At 31.3% G+C, this 16,194-nt stretch overlaps 1 protein-coding gene across 1 annotated transcript in view; it reads right to left on the bottom strand.

The window, feature by feature from the left end:
- Window positions 1–5,556: 5,556 nt before the first annotated feature.
- Window positions 5,557–16,194, bottom strand: part of LOC113388213 (acetyl-coenzyme A synthetase-like) — a 46,958-nt gene continuing 36,320 nt past the window's right edge. The window contains exons 2-6 of the mRNA XM_026625617.1: window positions 7,360–7,556; window positions 6,275–6,508; window positions 6,025–6,142; window positions 5,751–5,941; window positions 5,557–5,673 (exon numbers count right to left, since the gene is read on the bottom strand). Coding sequence (XP_026481402.1) covers window positions 5,557–5,673; window positions 5,751–5,941; window positions 6,025–6,142; window positions 6,275–6,508; window positions 7,360–7,556 — 857 coding nt within the window. The remainder of the gene's footprint in view (window positions 5,674–5,750; window positions 5,942–6,024; window positions 6,143–6,274; window positions 6,509–7,359; window positions 7,557–16,194) is intronic.

The raw sequence follows: 16,194 nt of genomic DNA, 5'->3' as shown, positions 1-16,194 counted from the left end.
CGTACAAAGTTTCCAAGGCTCTTATGTCGGTATACTCAGGTACAAAACTCGGAAATGTCTTAATTTGTTAATTTCGTCACTTAATTTTATGCATTGTTCTCGTGCATTCTCAATAAGGTATTAATTTTCAAGAAATTTTAACTTACTTGACGTATTGGTAATTTGTTGAGAAATGTCATACGTTTGTTGTATTATTGAAAAATACATTTCGCTCTTAGCTGGACTTCTCAGATCGCTCGTAATAGGATTCTGAGGAAGAAATCAACTTCACGAACACAAATAAATAACACTGACTGTGATTAATAATGTATTCATTCTCTAAATAATATCCACTTCTCGGAAATATCTCACAAAATTCATATGAAAAAAACACAAGCAAAACGGCGTACGTGACAAGCGAGCGCGAGAGATACTGTTATTTTTTTATATTATTTAATACACAAAACTGATTAATTTCTTATAAATAAATACTGACAACTTATTTTCGTATAGATTGAAAATATTCTACAGTTTTGAACGTAATACTAAATCGTCTCGTGCTTCCCGAAAACTGATAACTTCTTCGCCTTCAAGGCAGTGAGAGCATTAGAGAATAGCCAAATACATATCATGATTGATATGAAGCTGTTCGATTTTATGAATGGATCTATGTTGCGCGTTATGAGTGTGTCTATTGTTTAGTTTAGATAACGAACTTACACGTGTCGAACTGATAAAATTATCAGTTCGACACGTGTAAGTTTATTAAATTATAAATCACAATCACAACATAAAAATCAATTGAATATTAATATTTATTAAAATAAATAATATGATCCATTAAAATATTCAATATTCAATATTGATCACAATAATTAAATAAAAAATTAATCAGAAAAATAAATTGAATATTTAAACTCGTATTGAGTATTGTAAATTTGTATTAACTTTAAATTGCTCAAAATGGAAAATACTCTTCTTTTCTTTTGCTTAGTTGTTTTTCTTTAATCTGAAATTGTCCTAAATAAATGTGTACTATTGTTTCTGTTTTAACAAAATTTAATAAATCGTAATACGTAAATACGGCCGGTCTCAATAATAGGAAAGCCGTATTAGCGTTCTAGTAATGAATTCCCAATACGGCCCATATCATCATATTATGGGCTATACGTTATAGGGGTAATACAGGGCAATCCGTGTTAGGGCAGAATTCAGGCATGCCTTTTATGGACCCTATTCAAATTACCATATTAGGGCCGCTCATATGTGGCTCCTATGAGGGCCACGCACTAAATTCCGTAATACGGACGCCGGAGTACAGCCCTATATAATAGGGGCCGGACCTGTGTTAGGGCTTGCCGTAATAAATTTCCACTCGAGGTGCCTTAAGGCAAATTGCTGGTACTTTGCGTTATTGAATATTTGAATTATAAAAAAATTGCTTAGAAAATCTTGGTACGAAACCCAACAAAATTGTAACAAAATTAGTACACATTTTAAAATTTTTTATCAAATATCTAATAACTTGATGTGCATATGTCTAATGATCATTTTTGACGGCCAAATATCATTATTTTACTTTTTCTTCTGTATCTTCTGCTAGACCTGCCATACCAAATATTTTATCAATATAAGTGAAATGTTTTTTAACTTCCCGTGGGGTAGTTATAGTAATGGGCCGAAAATCGAAAATGAAAATTTTTGCATTTCTCGACGTTTTGAAGGTTTCTGAACATCTTGGCATATCTCAGAAAAAATGGATGTGTGTGTGTGTGTGTTTTGTATGTCCGCATTTTTTCGTCCACGTTTTCGGGCGCACGGATCAATCGATTTGAATGGTTTCTAAAAACATTCGATTCCTATTAATAGGAAGATGTGCTGATTAGTTTTTGGCAAAGGTAGGACCAGCCGTTACGGAGATATGGAGCAAAGAGTGCAGAAAATAGAATTTGAGTTTTTGAGAGAACGGATCATCCGATTTGTATAATTCAAAAAACATTCAGTGCGTAATGACGGGGAAAAGTGGTTATTAGTTTCGGAAAAGGTAGGCCCAGCGGTTTCGGAGATACAGAGCTAAATGTTAAAAAATGGCAGTTTTTGAGAGACCTAAGCGCCCGATTTAAATGATTCAAAAAACTTTCTGCTTGTTTCAACAAAATAATTGCTTTTGCAAAAAAAATTTTAGTTTCTAATTTTTTTTTCGAAAAATATTTTTTGTAATTTTGGATTAAAAATTCAAAAAATCACCCAGGCTAAGCACAGTCTAAGCACCCTTCTGGTACAAATGTTTACCCAAGTGCGTATAGACTGTTTATGTACTGGAGCATTTTTACAATTTTGTGAAAACTATTGAAAAATGTGAAAATGCCGCCAATCTAAGCAGCTATACGGTAGCACTTTTTCAATTTTGTGTAATTTTGGAGGCAACTATTGTTTTGAAATTGAATTCGAAATGAAATGACGATTGTTAATGTTCTGGAGATAACTTGATTTATTTATGATTTACATTTGATTTGCTCAGATATAACAAGATAGCAAAAATTATGAAAGTTACTGAAAGTATTTGTAATAATATATGTTCGCGCCAAATTCTTGTTAGATGTCGCCAGATGACATTTGTAAGAATCAGACAATACTTTATTATCTGGCAATCCCTAAAGGTTTTGGATATAATCGCTAATCATGCGGGTGAACCGTCTCGCTTGTTTATTTCATTTTTTGTTAATTTAATCATTAGATTTATTCATCGATTTTTATTTTATTTAATATTATTTTATTTAATTATTTCTTTGTTTATTAATTTATTAACTTCCCGTAAGGTAAGTTATTGTAACGGGCCGAAAATCGAAAATGAAAAGTTTTGCATTTTTCGACGTTTTGAAGGTTTCTGAACATTTTAATGTCATACTGGAAAAAAATGATGTGTGTGTATGTATGTATGGATACAATATTTCGGTGACGTTTTCGGGCGCACGGATCAACCGATTTGAATGGTTCAAAAAACATTCGATTCCTATCGATAAGGAGATTTGCTGATTAGTTTTTGACAAAGGCAGGTCCAACCGTTTCAGAGATACAAAGCAAAGAGTGCAGAAAATAGAAATCGAGTTTTGAGAGATCGGAGCATCCGATTTGAATGATTCAAAAAACTTTCAGCTTGTGTTGACAAAACAATTGCTTTTGAAGAAAAAAATTTCATTCATTTTTTTCTTTTTTTGTAGTTATTCAGATTTGATTTTAATTCTAGCTAAAGTTTTAAAGTTCACTTATATACTTTAAATGAATATTTTTGACCATGTGCTTCAGTCAAGTTATAGTAATCGCAAAAAAATCGAAAATAATTTTTTTTATATATCTTTACGTTTCAAAGGTTTCTGAATATTCTGGCATACCATTAGAAAAAATGGATGTTTATGTGAGTGTGTATGTGTATGTGTATATGTGGGTGTGAGTGCGGATAGAAATTTTCGTCGACAATTTATGGAACAAAAATGTCATTTAGCGGCCAAAAATATTTATTGGACATATTTACATCAAATTATCAGATATTTATAGAGATATTATCAAAGTGTACACATTTTGTGTAATTTTTTTTTGGTTCCGTACCAAGATTTTTTTTAATTACGTACGGGAAGTTCCAGCAATTTGCCTTAAGGCACGATGCCATACACCACTAGTTTAATCATTCAAATCGGGTACTCCGTTCTCTCAAAAACTAAATTACTATTTGTGGCACATTTCGCACGTATCTTCGAAACGGCTAAACTTCACCAAAAACTAATCAGTACGTCTTCTTATTAATAGGAATCAAATGCTTTTTGAATCATTCAAATCGGTTGATTCATGCGTCCAAATTCGTGGACGAAATTTGTATACAAACATACACAACACATCAATTTTTTTCTAAAGTATGCTAAAATATTCAGAAACCTTCAAAACGTGAAGATATGCAAAAATATTCATTTTCGATTTTTTTCGATTACCATAACTTATCCTACGGAAAGTTAACTACCCTAGGAGAAGTTAAAAATGACCGAAAAACACAGAACTGCATATTTTCGATGAAATCTATGTGATTCTAAAGTTAAGAATTTACAGATTATTAACAAAACAAGCTTGTAATAGGGTAAATTTAGTTGTGACGATTTGGCGTGGAAAAAAAGTCTCATATTATTGGAAATACGACAGACTTCGTCCTGTCAAAAAAAATTGTAATGTGGCGGTGTTTTGTGCCTACGTCTTTAGTATAATGTGAATTAAAAATAATAATCTATAGCATTTAAAGTAAGTAATTTTAACCTGTAAAAAGTGCTGTGTGATGACGATGTTTTTTGTTTGATTAACTGGCGCATAGACAAACAAATCTGAGTTTTCCAATACGGGAACAAAAACATACAATTTTCCATGTGAGAACATGTTTCTAAATTAATACCACAAAACACTTAATGACCATAAACGCACTGGAAACGCATTGGGATGCATGGTGCGAGAACAACTTTATGCTATCCTTTGAATATAGTTGGTCGAATTTCGCAAATTATAATTTCGATACCTTATGAAGATGTGAGGTGACAATCTAGCAAATCCAGCGAGTTTAAAAACTCCGGTGGATCGTCTTGGTTAGTTGCCGAATCAACTATTTCACCTGTAATTGTTCTTGTTTAAATTTATTAATTTACATCAATGTTTTTGGTGCCTATAGCTTGATTAATAGAAAGATATTTCTATGTTTAATAAATATATTCAAAATTAGTATCAAAAACTACACAAAATGTCATGAATGATCATTGTTTTTTTTACAAATTGCGTGCCTACTCGATTAAAGAAGAAAAGTTTTTAGGGTTTTCCCGGCAATTATTCGTTTTTTTCTCGCCGTAACAAAACACCTGGACTTCAACGAACATTAAAAAAAGAATTGGCCAAATTGGTCCAGGCGTTGTTGAGTTATGCGTTACCAACACATTTGCGATCCATTTTTATATATAAGATAATATTCATATTTATTAAATCATCTCGAAAGTGTGAGAAATGCTCTTTTGTTATAAAGTTGATATTTTAAATACAGCACTATATAAAATGTAATGAATAAGGGAAGCTACGGTACAAAGAAACGGCTCGGCCTATTGTCGTGCAAACCTGACAAACGCTAGTTTTTATAGAGTTACATCGAATGGCTTTCAAAATTTTAAGATTGGTCCAATCGTTTTTGAGACGACGTCAATGAATGGGTCAAAAATTGACTCACGCACGCGCAACCACATACCAAATATTCCCAAATTTGGTCTCATTCGATTCAGAATTTCTAGAAATGTCGAGAAAACATAAAATTAACGAATCGGATTTCTTGATGATATACTTCTCCTCAGCTAAGTTAACAAAACTTATGACAGAAATAAAACAGTATATTACAAAACATAATTGCTTAAACATAGTTAACAAGAATTCTTTTTATTATATATTGATTTTTTCTTCTCCTTTTTTTCGTATTTTGTCTGAGTTAAGTTAGAGTTTTTTTGTGTTTAATCTTTACTCTAAATGTAAGGCATTGACCGAAAGCGACTGAACTTACTCAAACAATCATACTTCACTTTTATCCTTTTGGACCCAATCTAAAAATCTGTATAGTTTAGCTGTTATAACGACTGTCACTTGCATTTTCAATTTGAGGATCATTGTGAGTGACACCAAAATGATCTATTACGTTAATTACTAAGTGGAATTCACTAAGATTATCAATTAAAGAGATATTTATGATAGCACCAATGACTGACCATAACGGAGGTGGCGCCATTAGCTAATGGTCCATAGACAACATACGAATGTCCAGTAATCCATCCTACATCAGCAGTGCACCAGTAGATGTCATCGGGCTTGTAGTCAAAAACCATTTTAAATGTGGTGGCAGCATACAATAGATAACCACCTGTAGTATGTAGAACCCCTTTCGGTTTACCAGTGGAGCCTTGCAATAGAGATATACATAAATTGGATAATGCATTGTTTTAATTTTTAAAGTTCAAATTTTTAAAGCGTATGTAAAATTACCGCTTGTATAAAGCATGAACAATGGATCCTCAGCAGCCATCCATTCTGGGTAACATGCTGGTTCAACTTCGTCCATTTCCTCATGCCACCAATGGTCGCGGCCATCTGTCATAGGAGTCTGTATTTAGGAAAAAAAAGGTAAAGAAATTTAAATATTAAAACATAAACGGTATTTAAGTAATTTCAAATCCAGGATCAAAAATGCTACAATTGTGTTTCTTATAACTGATGGGCTTAACAATGAAATTACCTCGACTCCATTGATCTCCTCGCTGGTTCCAGGAGTGACACGTTTCAGATGAGCGACAACCACACATTTTTGAACGCGATGGCCCAGCTTTTCGGCTTTTTCCATAGCTACGTCACAAAGAGCTTTCAAATGTAATGGTTTCTCACCTCGCCATGCTCCATCAGCAGTTACGAGGACTTTCGCTTGACAGTCTGTCATTCTTTCGGCCAAAGAGTCGGATGAAAAACCTGCAAACTGACAAAATATGTAATAACATTGTAAATGATTGCTATTAAAAAAAAATTAGCACTATTTTTCTATAGTAACAATAATCTGGATCATATTTGATTTAACGGAAGACAGTGATTTAAAAAATATCGTTTTTATCGTTTTCAGAAAACGTAGGTGATAAAAGATACTGATAGCGTTTGTATCAGTAAATAAAAACTCAATAGTAGAACACAAGACATGGTAAGTGAGAAACTACTTTTCACTACCAATTATATTATTTTGAAAGCTCATCTTGTTCCTTTCGTGTATTGGTTAATTTTATTTTGTATATGTTTCAAGATGGATTGAGTTGATATATTTTATATTTGAAGCCATTAAGTTATTCAAAGTTCATTTATTGCTGTTTTATTATTGATTGAGAGTAAAAACAATCGCTCATTCTAATTTTAATTTAAAAAGATTTCAAGTATTTTATGGATTAATAAGCACGAACCACCTCTTATAAGAATTATACCAGAATATATTATAATGCCGTTTGCTAACTGTTGAGCAGTTTTCCTCACTTGAATGTATAAGAATCTGAAAATATAAAGCATTTTTTTTGATATCTATCTAAACTATTTAGAATGTTTCGGACCGTAAGAATCCGGAAATGGAAAAGCAAGCAAGCACTGCGCAGAATTATAGAAAAAGAATAAGTCTAATAATAAAATGTGTAATACAGTGAAAGAAAATGATTCATTGATTGAACAAAAAAGAATATACCAGGAAGAAATATTGCTACCGTACTACCTTCAGGTTAAAGCACTTATTGTTATTAATATGGATAATGGACTAAACTTGACTTCAAAACGTTGAAGCAAAATATCACTTACCACGATCGAATGAACAGCCCCTATTCTAGCACATGCTAACATAGCAATTGCCAATTCCAAAACCATTGGCATATAAATAGATACTCTGTCACCTTTGCGAACTCCTAAATTTTTTAAAACGTTGGCAAATCTGCATACTTCTTCTAAGAGTTTCCGGTACGTTAATCGGCTGTAGTCGTCCGGGTGATTACCTTCCCTGGAAATGAAAGAAATTATACAAATACAAATTTTACATTTCAAGTTTTTCAATTTTTAGTTCTTGATGTTTTATCCTGAAATACTTTATAACTTAAAGATTGTAATTCGTGATTTATAAAATATCTAGAATCTTGAACAAATTCTAAGATAACTATAATTTATCATTTTAAAATATCTTATTTAATAATATTTTTTTCTAATCAAGCAATTCAAACTGTCATAATTGTCATATGAGTGCTTTTTATCAAAAATCCTTTAAAAGTCCTCACAAGCTGGCACTGTAAATTATTGAACAAATTGCATTTTTTTAATGCCAGTTAGTTGTTTTTTTTTTAAATTACCGTAGGCTGTTATTATAGTCATCTGTAAATAACAATTTTTGCATATTTTTACATTTCAAAGCTTTCTGAACATTTTTGCACACCTTAGAAAAAATATATGTATGCATGTGTTGTACTTATGTATGGATATAATTATTTGTCCACGTTTACAGGAGCACGTGTCAACCGATTTGAATTATTCAAAAAGCAATAGATTTCAATAGATAAGGAGACGTACTGATTAGTGTTTGACAAAAGTCGGTCCAGCCGTTTCGGGGATTTGAAGCAAATAGTGCAGAAAGTGGAAATTATTAGATTAGTTTATTAAATTAATCGTTTAATATTTATAAGAATTATATAAACTGAATCGCAAAGTTAAAATTAATTATTTGGAATATATAAGTGATTTTTTGGAACTTTAGCTAGAATAAGAATTAAAATCGGAATTATTTTCGGTATTCAAAAAATTTTTTTTCTAGAAATTAAAAAAAAAACATAAAAAATCCCCAAAAACAATAGTTTTGTCAATACAAGCAAACAAATTTTTAAATCATAAAAATCGGATGCTTACAATTAGTTCTCAAAAACTGACATTTTTTGCACATTTAGCTCCGTGTCTCCGAAACGCTGGACCTGTCTTTACCAAAAACTAAAGACTACCTCTCCCCATTATTACAAATTGAATGTTTTTTGTAGAAATCAACTCGCATGTTTCGTTCTCTCAAAAACTCGATTTCTATTTTCTGCACTCCTTGCATCGTATCTAATACTTTTCATGAATTTTTGGTATAGTTTTTATTTGTTCATTTTAAGAGGCATCATGTTTTTCTTATCCGTAGTATAAGTTATAGTAATGGGCCAAAAATCAAAAATAAAATATAAAAAATGGATATGTGTATGTGCGTGTGCGTGTTTTTAGTGTCCGCATTTTTTCGTTCGCGTTTTCGGCCGCACGAAGCAGCCGATTTTAATGGTTCAAAAAAACTCGATTCCTATTGATATCACATCTGCTGAATAGTTTTTGGCAAAGGTAGGTTCAGCCGTTACGGAGATACAGAGCAAAGAGTGCAGAATATAAAAATCAAGATTTTGAGAGAACGGAGCACCCGATTTGAATGATCAAACTAGTGGGGCGCAATTTGCCTTAAGACACGATGCTAGTCTTGAGGCAAATTGCTGGAACTTCTCGTACAAAAAAAAAATTGTAAAAGATTAACATTCTTGACAAAAAATTATTTTGATTATTGAAAAAGTTAGATTTTCGTGATACTATAAATTTTTGACCAAAATTTACTCTTTTTGAAAAAAAAGGCTTTTTGAAGCAAAATGTTTTCTTTATTTTGAAATATTTTGGAAATTCTGAACTTTTTTTTCAAAGCGATCGTACTGCTTTAACTGCATAGAGACGAAATATCGAAGCGCGTAAGCGCCGCGTCATCGTCTAAGTTAACATTCCTCGAACATTTCGTTAGGTTACGGGAAGTAGCAGCAACTTGCCCTAAGGCACAATGCCTTACACCACTAGTTCGTATTTTATAGACAGAACATAGCTTATAAATTGATGACGAAGTTTATATATATTTACATAAAATGTAATTAAACTAGTGGGGTGGGTGGCATCGTGCCTTAAGGCAAATTGCTGGAACTTCCCGTACCGTAACGAAATGTTCGAGGAATATTGAATGTTTTCAAATAGATTATTATAAATATTGTAACATTGTCTAATATTTATAAGAATTATATAAACTGAATTGCAGAGTTGAAATTATTTGTTTAAAGTATATTAGAACTGTAGTCAGAATTAAAAATAAAATCTGAATTATTTTCGATATACAAAAAATTAAAAAAAAAAAAGAAAAAAAAATGGTACAAAATTTTTTTTACCAAAATCAATTATTTTGTTAAGACAAGCGGAAAGTTCTTTGAATCAATTAAATCGGACGCTTAGTTCTCTCAAAAACTGCCATTTTTTGTACATTTACCTCTGTATCTCCGAAATGGCTGGGCTTGCCTTTGCGAAAAACTAATAACCCCTTCTCCCAATCATTACTAATTGAATGTTTTTTAGATCATTCAAATCGGATGCTCCGTTAACAAGAACATCTGCTTCTGCTCCATAGTTTGGAAAAAAACCTTTGACAGAGTGAACTGGAATACATTTATGGAATTTTTAAAAGCTACTGACATCGATTGGCGAGTCCGCAGGCTGATCCAGAATCTTTATATTGGATAGAAACTGAAGGTTCGAGTCAATCAAGGTGACATAAATAGCGTTGAAATAAGGAGAGGATTGCGGCAAAGATGCTGCATGTCACCGATCCTATTCAATATGTACGGAGAATGGCTCGTCAACGAGGCGCTTGAAGGAGCAGGAGATTTTTGGAGGAAAAAGAATCACTTCCATAAAGTACGCCGATGATTTCGTGGTTATATCGAAAACCGCAACCGAGCTACAAAACATGATGATAAGAATCGTTGAAGTGGGCAGAAGCTACGGAACGTCGACAAATCGAAAGTGATGAGTATCAAAATGAGATGATTCTCTGAAGATAACAGTAAGAAATCGAGAATTGGAAGATGTTGATTATTTCAAGCATCTGACCAGAGACGGATACTGCAAGAGAGATCAGGACAAGGATTGCAAACGCATTCACGAAGAAAAGAACGCTACTGACGAGCAAACTAAGTCTTGACTTGCGGAAGAGATTGATGAAGTGCTATATCTGGAGTATAGTTTTGTACGGATTAGAGACATAGACACTCTGAGAAATGCCGACAAAATCTATCTGAAGAGTTTAAATGTGGTGCTGGAAGCGAACGGAGAAGATAAAGTGGACTGACAAGATAACAAATTTGAAGTCAAAATAGGAGGACTGAAAGAATTGGGAAGAAGAAGAATGCAGACGATTGACGACTTACGTGAGAAGAGGAAATACAGCAAACTGAAAGCCAAAGCACATGACCAGGAAGCATGGAAGCAGAAGTTTGGAAAGAAAAATTCATAAAAACGACTATAAAGTGATTATTGGATATCAATTGATGGTAATTAAATATTTATCTTGTGCTGGTTTTCTACTATTATCAATAGATCCAAATGAATGAAGGGAAATAAAAACCCCTCGAGATGCAATTGACCTCTAGGAATATAATTACTTAATTTTAAGTTTCGCTTTAAAATTGAAAAAAACATACGTTTTTATGTAGATTTTAGATAAGGTCATTCGATTGAGCACTTTTACTATTTAGATCTATTTATTTTTTATCCCTTTGATTTAATTTAACAATGTGTATCATGTCTTAGCTTGTAGTCTGTTTATTCAAATCCGCTATATTATTTAAAACAATATAATATATGATTGAAAACAATTACATTACAAAATATGTACCTGACGGAATAGTATTTCAGTGTCAATAAAAACGATTTGCATTGATTTTCTAATGATCCTTATGAATAAATCATGATTTGAAAAAAACCTTCCTGCCAACGATGACTATTGTGGACTTTGTTCACAGTGAGCGTAAAAGTACAAAAATAGCAAACTAGTGCTGTCATTGCTATCAGATACTTATTTCAAATTTAATTATATATACATATATATATATATATATATATATATATATATATATATATATATATATATGAGTAGATTTATATGTATTTAATATATACATATTGGACATATGATCAATTTAATTGAGAATTAGCAACTTTTTTAACTTAGCTCAATTTTATGATAGAACTTTGAAGTTTTGACACTTCATTATTCCTACATTATTATTATAATGTCGTTTTTTTAATTTTAGTGTAACTATTTCATAATTTAATGCAGTTTTCTGCAAATTCTGAGTGAAACTAAAGCATTGAGTTTCATTGAATGGCTTTACAATTTTTGAGGTCGGTTAATCTATTTTTGAGAAAACATAGATCCAAGGTGAAAATTTGCTACATATAACAAAAGCTCTACGAAAACATAAACCGTGCCATTAAGGCACACTTCTCACACATTTTATCCTTTGAGATATGGTAATCAAATTTATTATTATAACTTCCCGTAAGGTAAGTTATAATAATCGCAAAAAAATCGAAAATGAAAATTTTTATATATCTTTACGTTTCAGAGGTTTCTGAACATTTTGGCATACCTTAAAAAAATGTATGTATGTGTGTGTATGTATGTGTGTGTATGTGTGTGTATGTGTGTGTGTGCGCGGATACAAATTTTCGTCGACAATTTCGGGAACACGGTTCAACCGATTTCAATTATTCAAAAAACATTCTATTGCTGTTGATAAGGAGAGCTGATTAGTTTTTGGCATAGGCTGGTCTAGCCGTTTCGATGATACAGGGCAAAAAGTGCCACAAACGGTAACTCAGTTTTTAAGAGAACGGAGTGTCCGATTTTAATAATTCAAAAACGACTGGAGCGGTTTCCGAGATCTAGTGAAAAAAGAAAAACTAGTAGGGCGCATGGCATCGTGCCTTAAGGCAAATTGCCGGAACTTCCCGTATCAATTTTTTTTTATTTTTAAAGATTAACATTTTTGAAAAAAATTTACTCTGAAAAATTAGATTTTTGAGAAACTACAAATTATTGTTAAAAATTTACTTTTTTTTTGAAAAAAAACTTTTTGAAGAAAAGTGTATTTTAAAATATTTTGGAAATTCTGAACTTTTTTTTCAAAGCAATCGTACTGCTTTAACTGCATAGAGACGAAATGTCAAAGCGGGTAAGCGCCGCGCCGCCGTCTAACGGATAAGCATTGGTACGGAACCCATAGGAATGTAAACAAAATTTATACTTATTGTTAAAATCTCTATAGAATATCTGATAATTTGATGTGCATATGTCTATTTTTTTTTTACTTTTTCACATTTTTTTTCAAAATGGATAAATAAAGTATTTCAAACTTCTACTTTAGTTTTGTTTTACTTGATGTTACTGCCCGATTCTAAATAACTCATCAATATATATATATATATATATATATATATATATATATATATATATATATAAAAGAGGATCGCTTTATGTGCTAACACTTATAACTCACGAACGGCTGAACCGATTTAGATGAAAATTGGCAGGGAGGTAGTTTAGAGCCAGGAGAAGGACTTAGGATACTTTTTATCCCGATTTTCAGTTTAATTGATAGTATATTTATATATATAAAAAAAATACTAGCTAGCCCGGCCACGCGTTGCTGTGGCTCAGTAATTGGTGGCAGAGAGGTAGTTTAGAGCCCGTTTTTCATTCCAATTCAGAATTAATTATTTATAAACTATCCATGTAGTTTATTCAATCTATGATACTATATATATATATATATATATATATATATATAAGGTGAAGTGAAGTTTAATAATAATGCCGCGACCAAGACTGAAAAAGAGCATTACTTACATTTATTTGTACATTTTGTCGAATAATTTATTCCCAGTTATAATTTCCCAGAATTTAACAAAGAATGGTTAGTAATATATGAAGGTACGGGGTTAAAAGTTTCACGACCAAAGTGTCAAAATCCAGTAAAGCCGAAGCATTGTTTAACAACATTATTTGAAAGTGAAGGGAGAAAGATGTATAACCAGCTATAACCTTGATTCTTATGACTTTGATATTGGGAGATAAACGGTCATCTTTGAAAATCCATAGTAAAAGTATCTTTTCTATTTCTCCTCGCAGAATTTTGAAAAATTTGTATAAGCTCAGTAGTAGTATTTACAATTATACACAAAAACCAGAATCCAAAAGAATCTGAAAAGCTTAAAACGTAATCAATAAGTCGAAATACCAAAAAAATACTTGGATTGGATTATACCATGATTTCTATAGAAAGTGTATAAAACTTCCAGTTTGATTGAATTGACAAAACATAGACAAACTAATGGGGTTTATTGTTTTTATAATACCTCATTGTATATAGCATTCAAACAACACATCCTTATACACTTATAGTATTAATATTTTTGATTCTCTAGAAATTGTTTAGAATATACCTTACTTAGCAAAACAACGTTTGCCGGGTCAGCTAGTATATACATATATATATTAAAACGTGTGTGTTGAGTCAGGCAATATCACCAAGTAAAAAAAACTAAAGCAATTAGGAAATCAGCTTTATTAATCCATACGTTTCAGTCTCCATAGAGACCGTCATTCAGCGGAAAACTAAAACGTTTTTTTATTATTAATTCAGAAAAAAATTGATACATACTGGACTTAAATATAGGTACTTATAGACAAAAACAATTTTACACTACACTACACTAATTAACAATTATTGTAACACCACGCTATTATAACTAATTATGAATTAGAGTTAAAAAAATAAATTTGTGTTCAAGTCTAAACAACTATGTGTTGAAGTCTAAGCACTGAATGAATGTGTTCACAAAGATTTTTTTTAAAATGTGCAAACTGGTAAAAACACATGGTTTCGAAAAGTAATAAACTTCATTCAGTAATAATGATCGAGGAATATCTTGTAATCATTACAGAGCGTATAACTCTCTGTTCTCTGTACTCTCAACACACTAGTTTTAATATATATCAACACCAAATTTACATACTCCAATATATATATATATATATATATATATATATATATAATATATATATATATATATATATATTTATATATATATATACTAGATGACCCGACAGACGTTGTCCTGTACCCACATCTACATTTTTTTTAATATCCTATACTAATATTTACACCGTTCAGTTAAAAATAATAATTATTGTTTTTCGAATTACTATTTACACAAATATGAGTGATGTTAAATGTAAAACTGCTTCAAGTAAAATTATGATTTTCAATTCCCACAGTTACACTTTAATTATCCCTTTAACAAATATTAAAATAGGTTCAATAAAATTGTATATTAAAATTTATACACTGCAATTAATAGAACAAATTTATTTCCAATAGCTCAATTTATTTTAATGCCAAGGGTTATCCAATAATTTTAGTCATACCTGTAGATGTAGATGTATAAATGAATGATTTTTTGTTTATTCACGATTAAAACATAGATTTTCCAAATTTATCACACGAAAAATCGCCTGTCTTTGTGATTTATAACATAAGATATACGTATTGGAAATTGAAGTCTTTTAAAAGGTATAACATATTCTGAAAGAATTAATATATAGCATTCGCGGTATAGGTACAATATCACATTCAATTTTTCTACCCAAAATAATTGCTTCAAAAATGTTGCCTATAATTATTATAATTTCGTACCATATTTTAACTGGCTTTTAGTAATTTTAATATCTAAATTACATTTATATCACTAATAAATCAATATACATTATTACTTAAGTTCACATTTGAAGTGATTTAATTTGTCAAATCCTGTTCACATGTGCTCTATTCAACCTACGTTAAACAAAATTATTGCAGTAAAAGGAGAGGAAAAAAGCGTGTGCCCTGTGATTTTTTTTTACTGTGCTCCAATTGCATGATATATTTTCGAAATACGCTAATCTTAATCTTAAGGTCAGAAAAGAAAACAATTTGCACTTGTTCACCAACCCCGGCATTAATTGGATTATAACTCTTTTAATTCTGATTTTATCAGGACTTGTAATATACTATTTTAATGGTAATTAAATGACCTACAACTTTCTCTATCATAAATTTTACCGTAAATTCTCATATTTTGAAACGGCGAAGGGTTAAAAGGCTTTTGACAAATGCCAAAAAGACCATACTAATTTTTGCAAACTTTGACGAATTTTCAAAGCTAAACCAGTTGTCGTAGGGCCGTAATATTTTAGTATAATCTAGAAGACTATGGCATCTACCGTCAAAAAAATAATCATAAAAATTGTCGATTTTTTTTTAAACTTTATTACAAGAAAACGGCCCGGCCGATCTCTACCAAAAACTAATCAGCACGATTCCCAACCAATATCTTTCAAACGGTTTTTGAATTTCAAAAATTGATTCAGAATTGCGGGCTAAAACGTAGACGAAAATTGTTTTACTTTCTGCGATTTATGAAAAAACGGCTTGGCCGATCGTCGAACAAAACTGTCAAACAATAGTCCTCATCGAGATACATCGAATGGCTTTTAAATTTTTTAAATCGGTCCAGCCGTTTTCGAGAAAACGTCGATTTACGGCAAAAAATCTGTTCACACACAAACACACACATACTTGTTCCAAATTTGGTCTCATTCGATTCAGAATAGCTTATAACGTCGAGAAAACACCACTTGATTCAAAATGGCTTCCCACACAATATTATTCAAATGACAGATGTATCGCCTACTCATATGTCAAATAGATGGTTGTCAAGTTG

The sequence above is a fragment of the Ctenocephalides felis genome, unplaced genomic scaffold (assembly GCF_003426905.1).
Source record: "Ctenocephalides felis isolate EL2017-DRISC unplaced genomic scaffold, ASM342690v1 CF-g0.4_SCAFFOLD_00845, whole genome shotgun sequence".
In the NCBI taxonomy this organism is placed as follows: Eukaryota; Metazoa; Arthropoda; class Insecta; order Siphonaptera; family Pulicidae; genus Ctenocephalides; species Ctenocephalides felis.
This window is presented reverse-complemented; position numbering and strand designations above follow the sequence as displayed.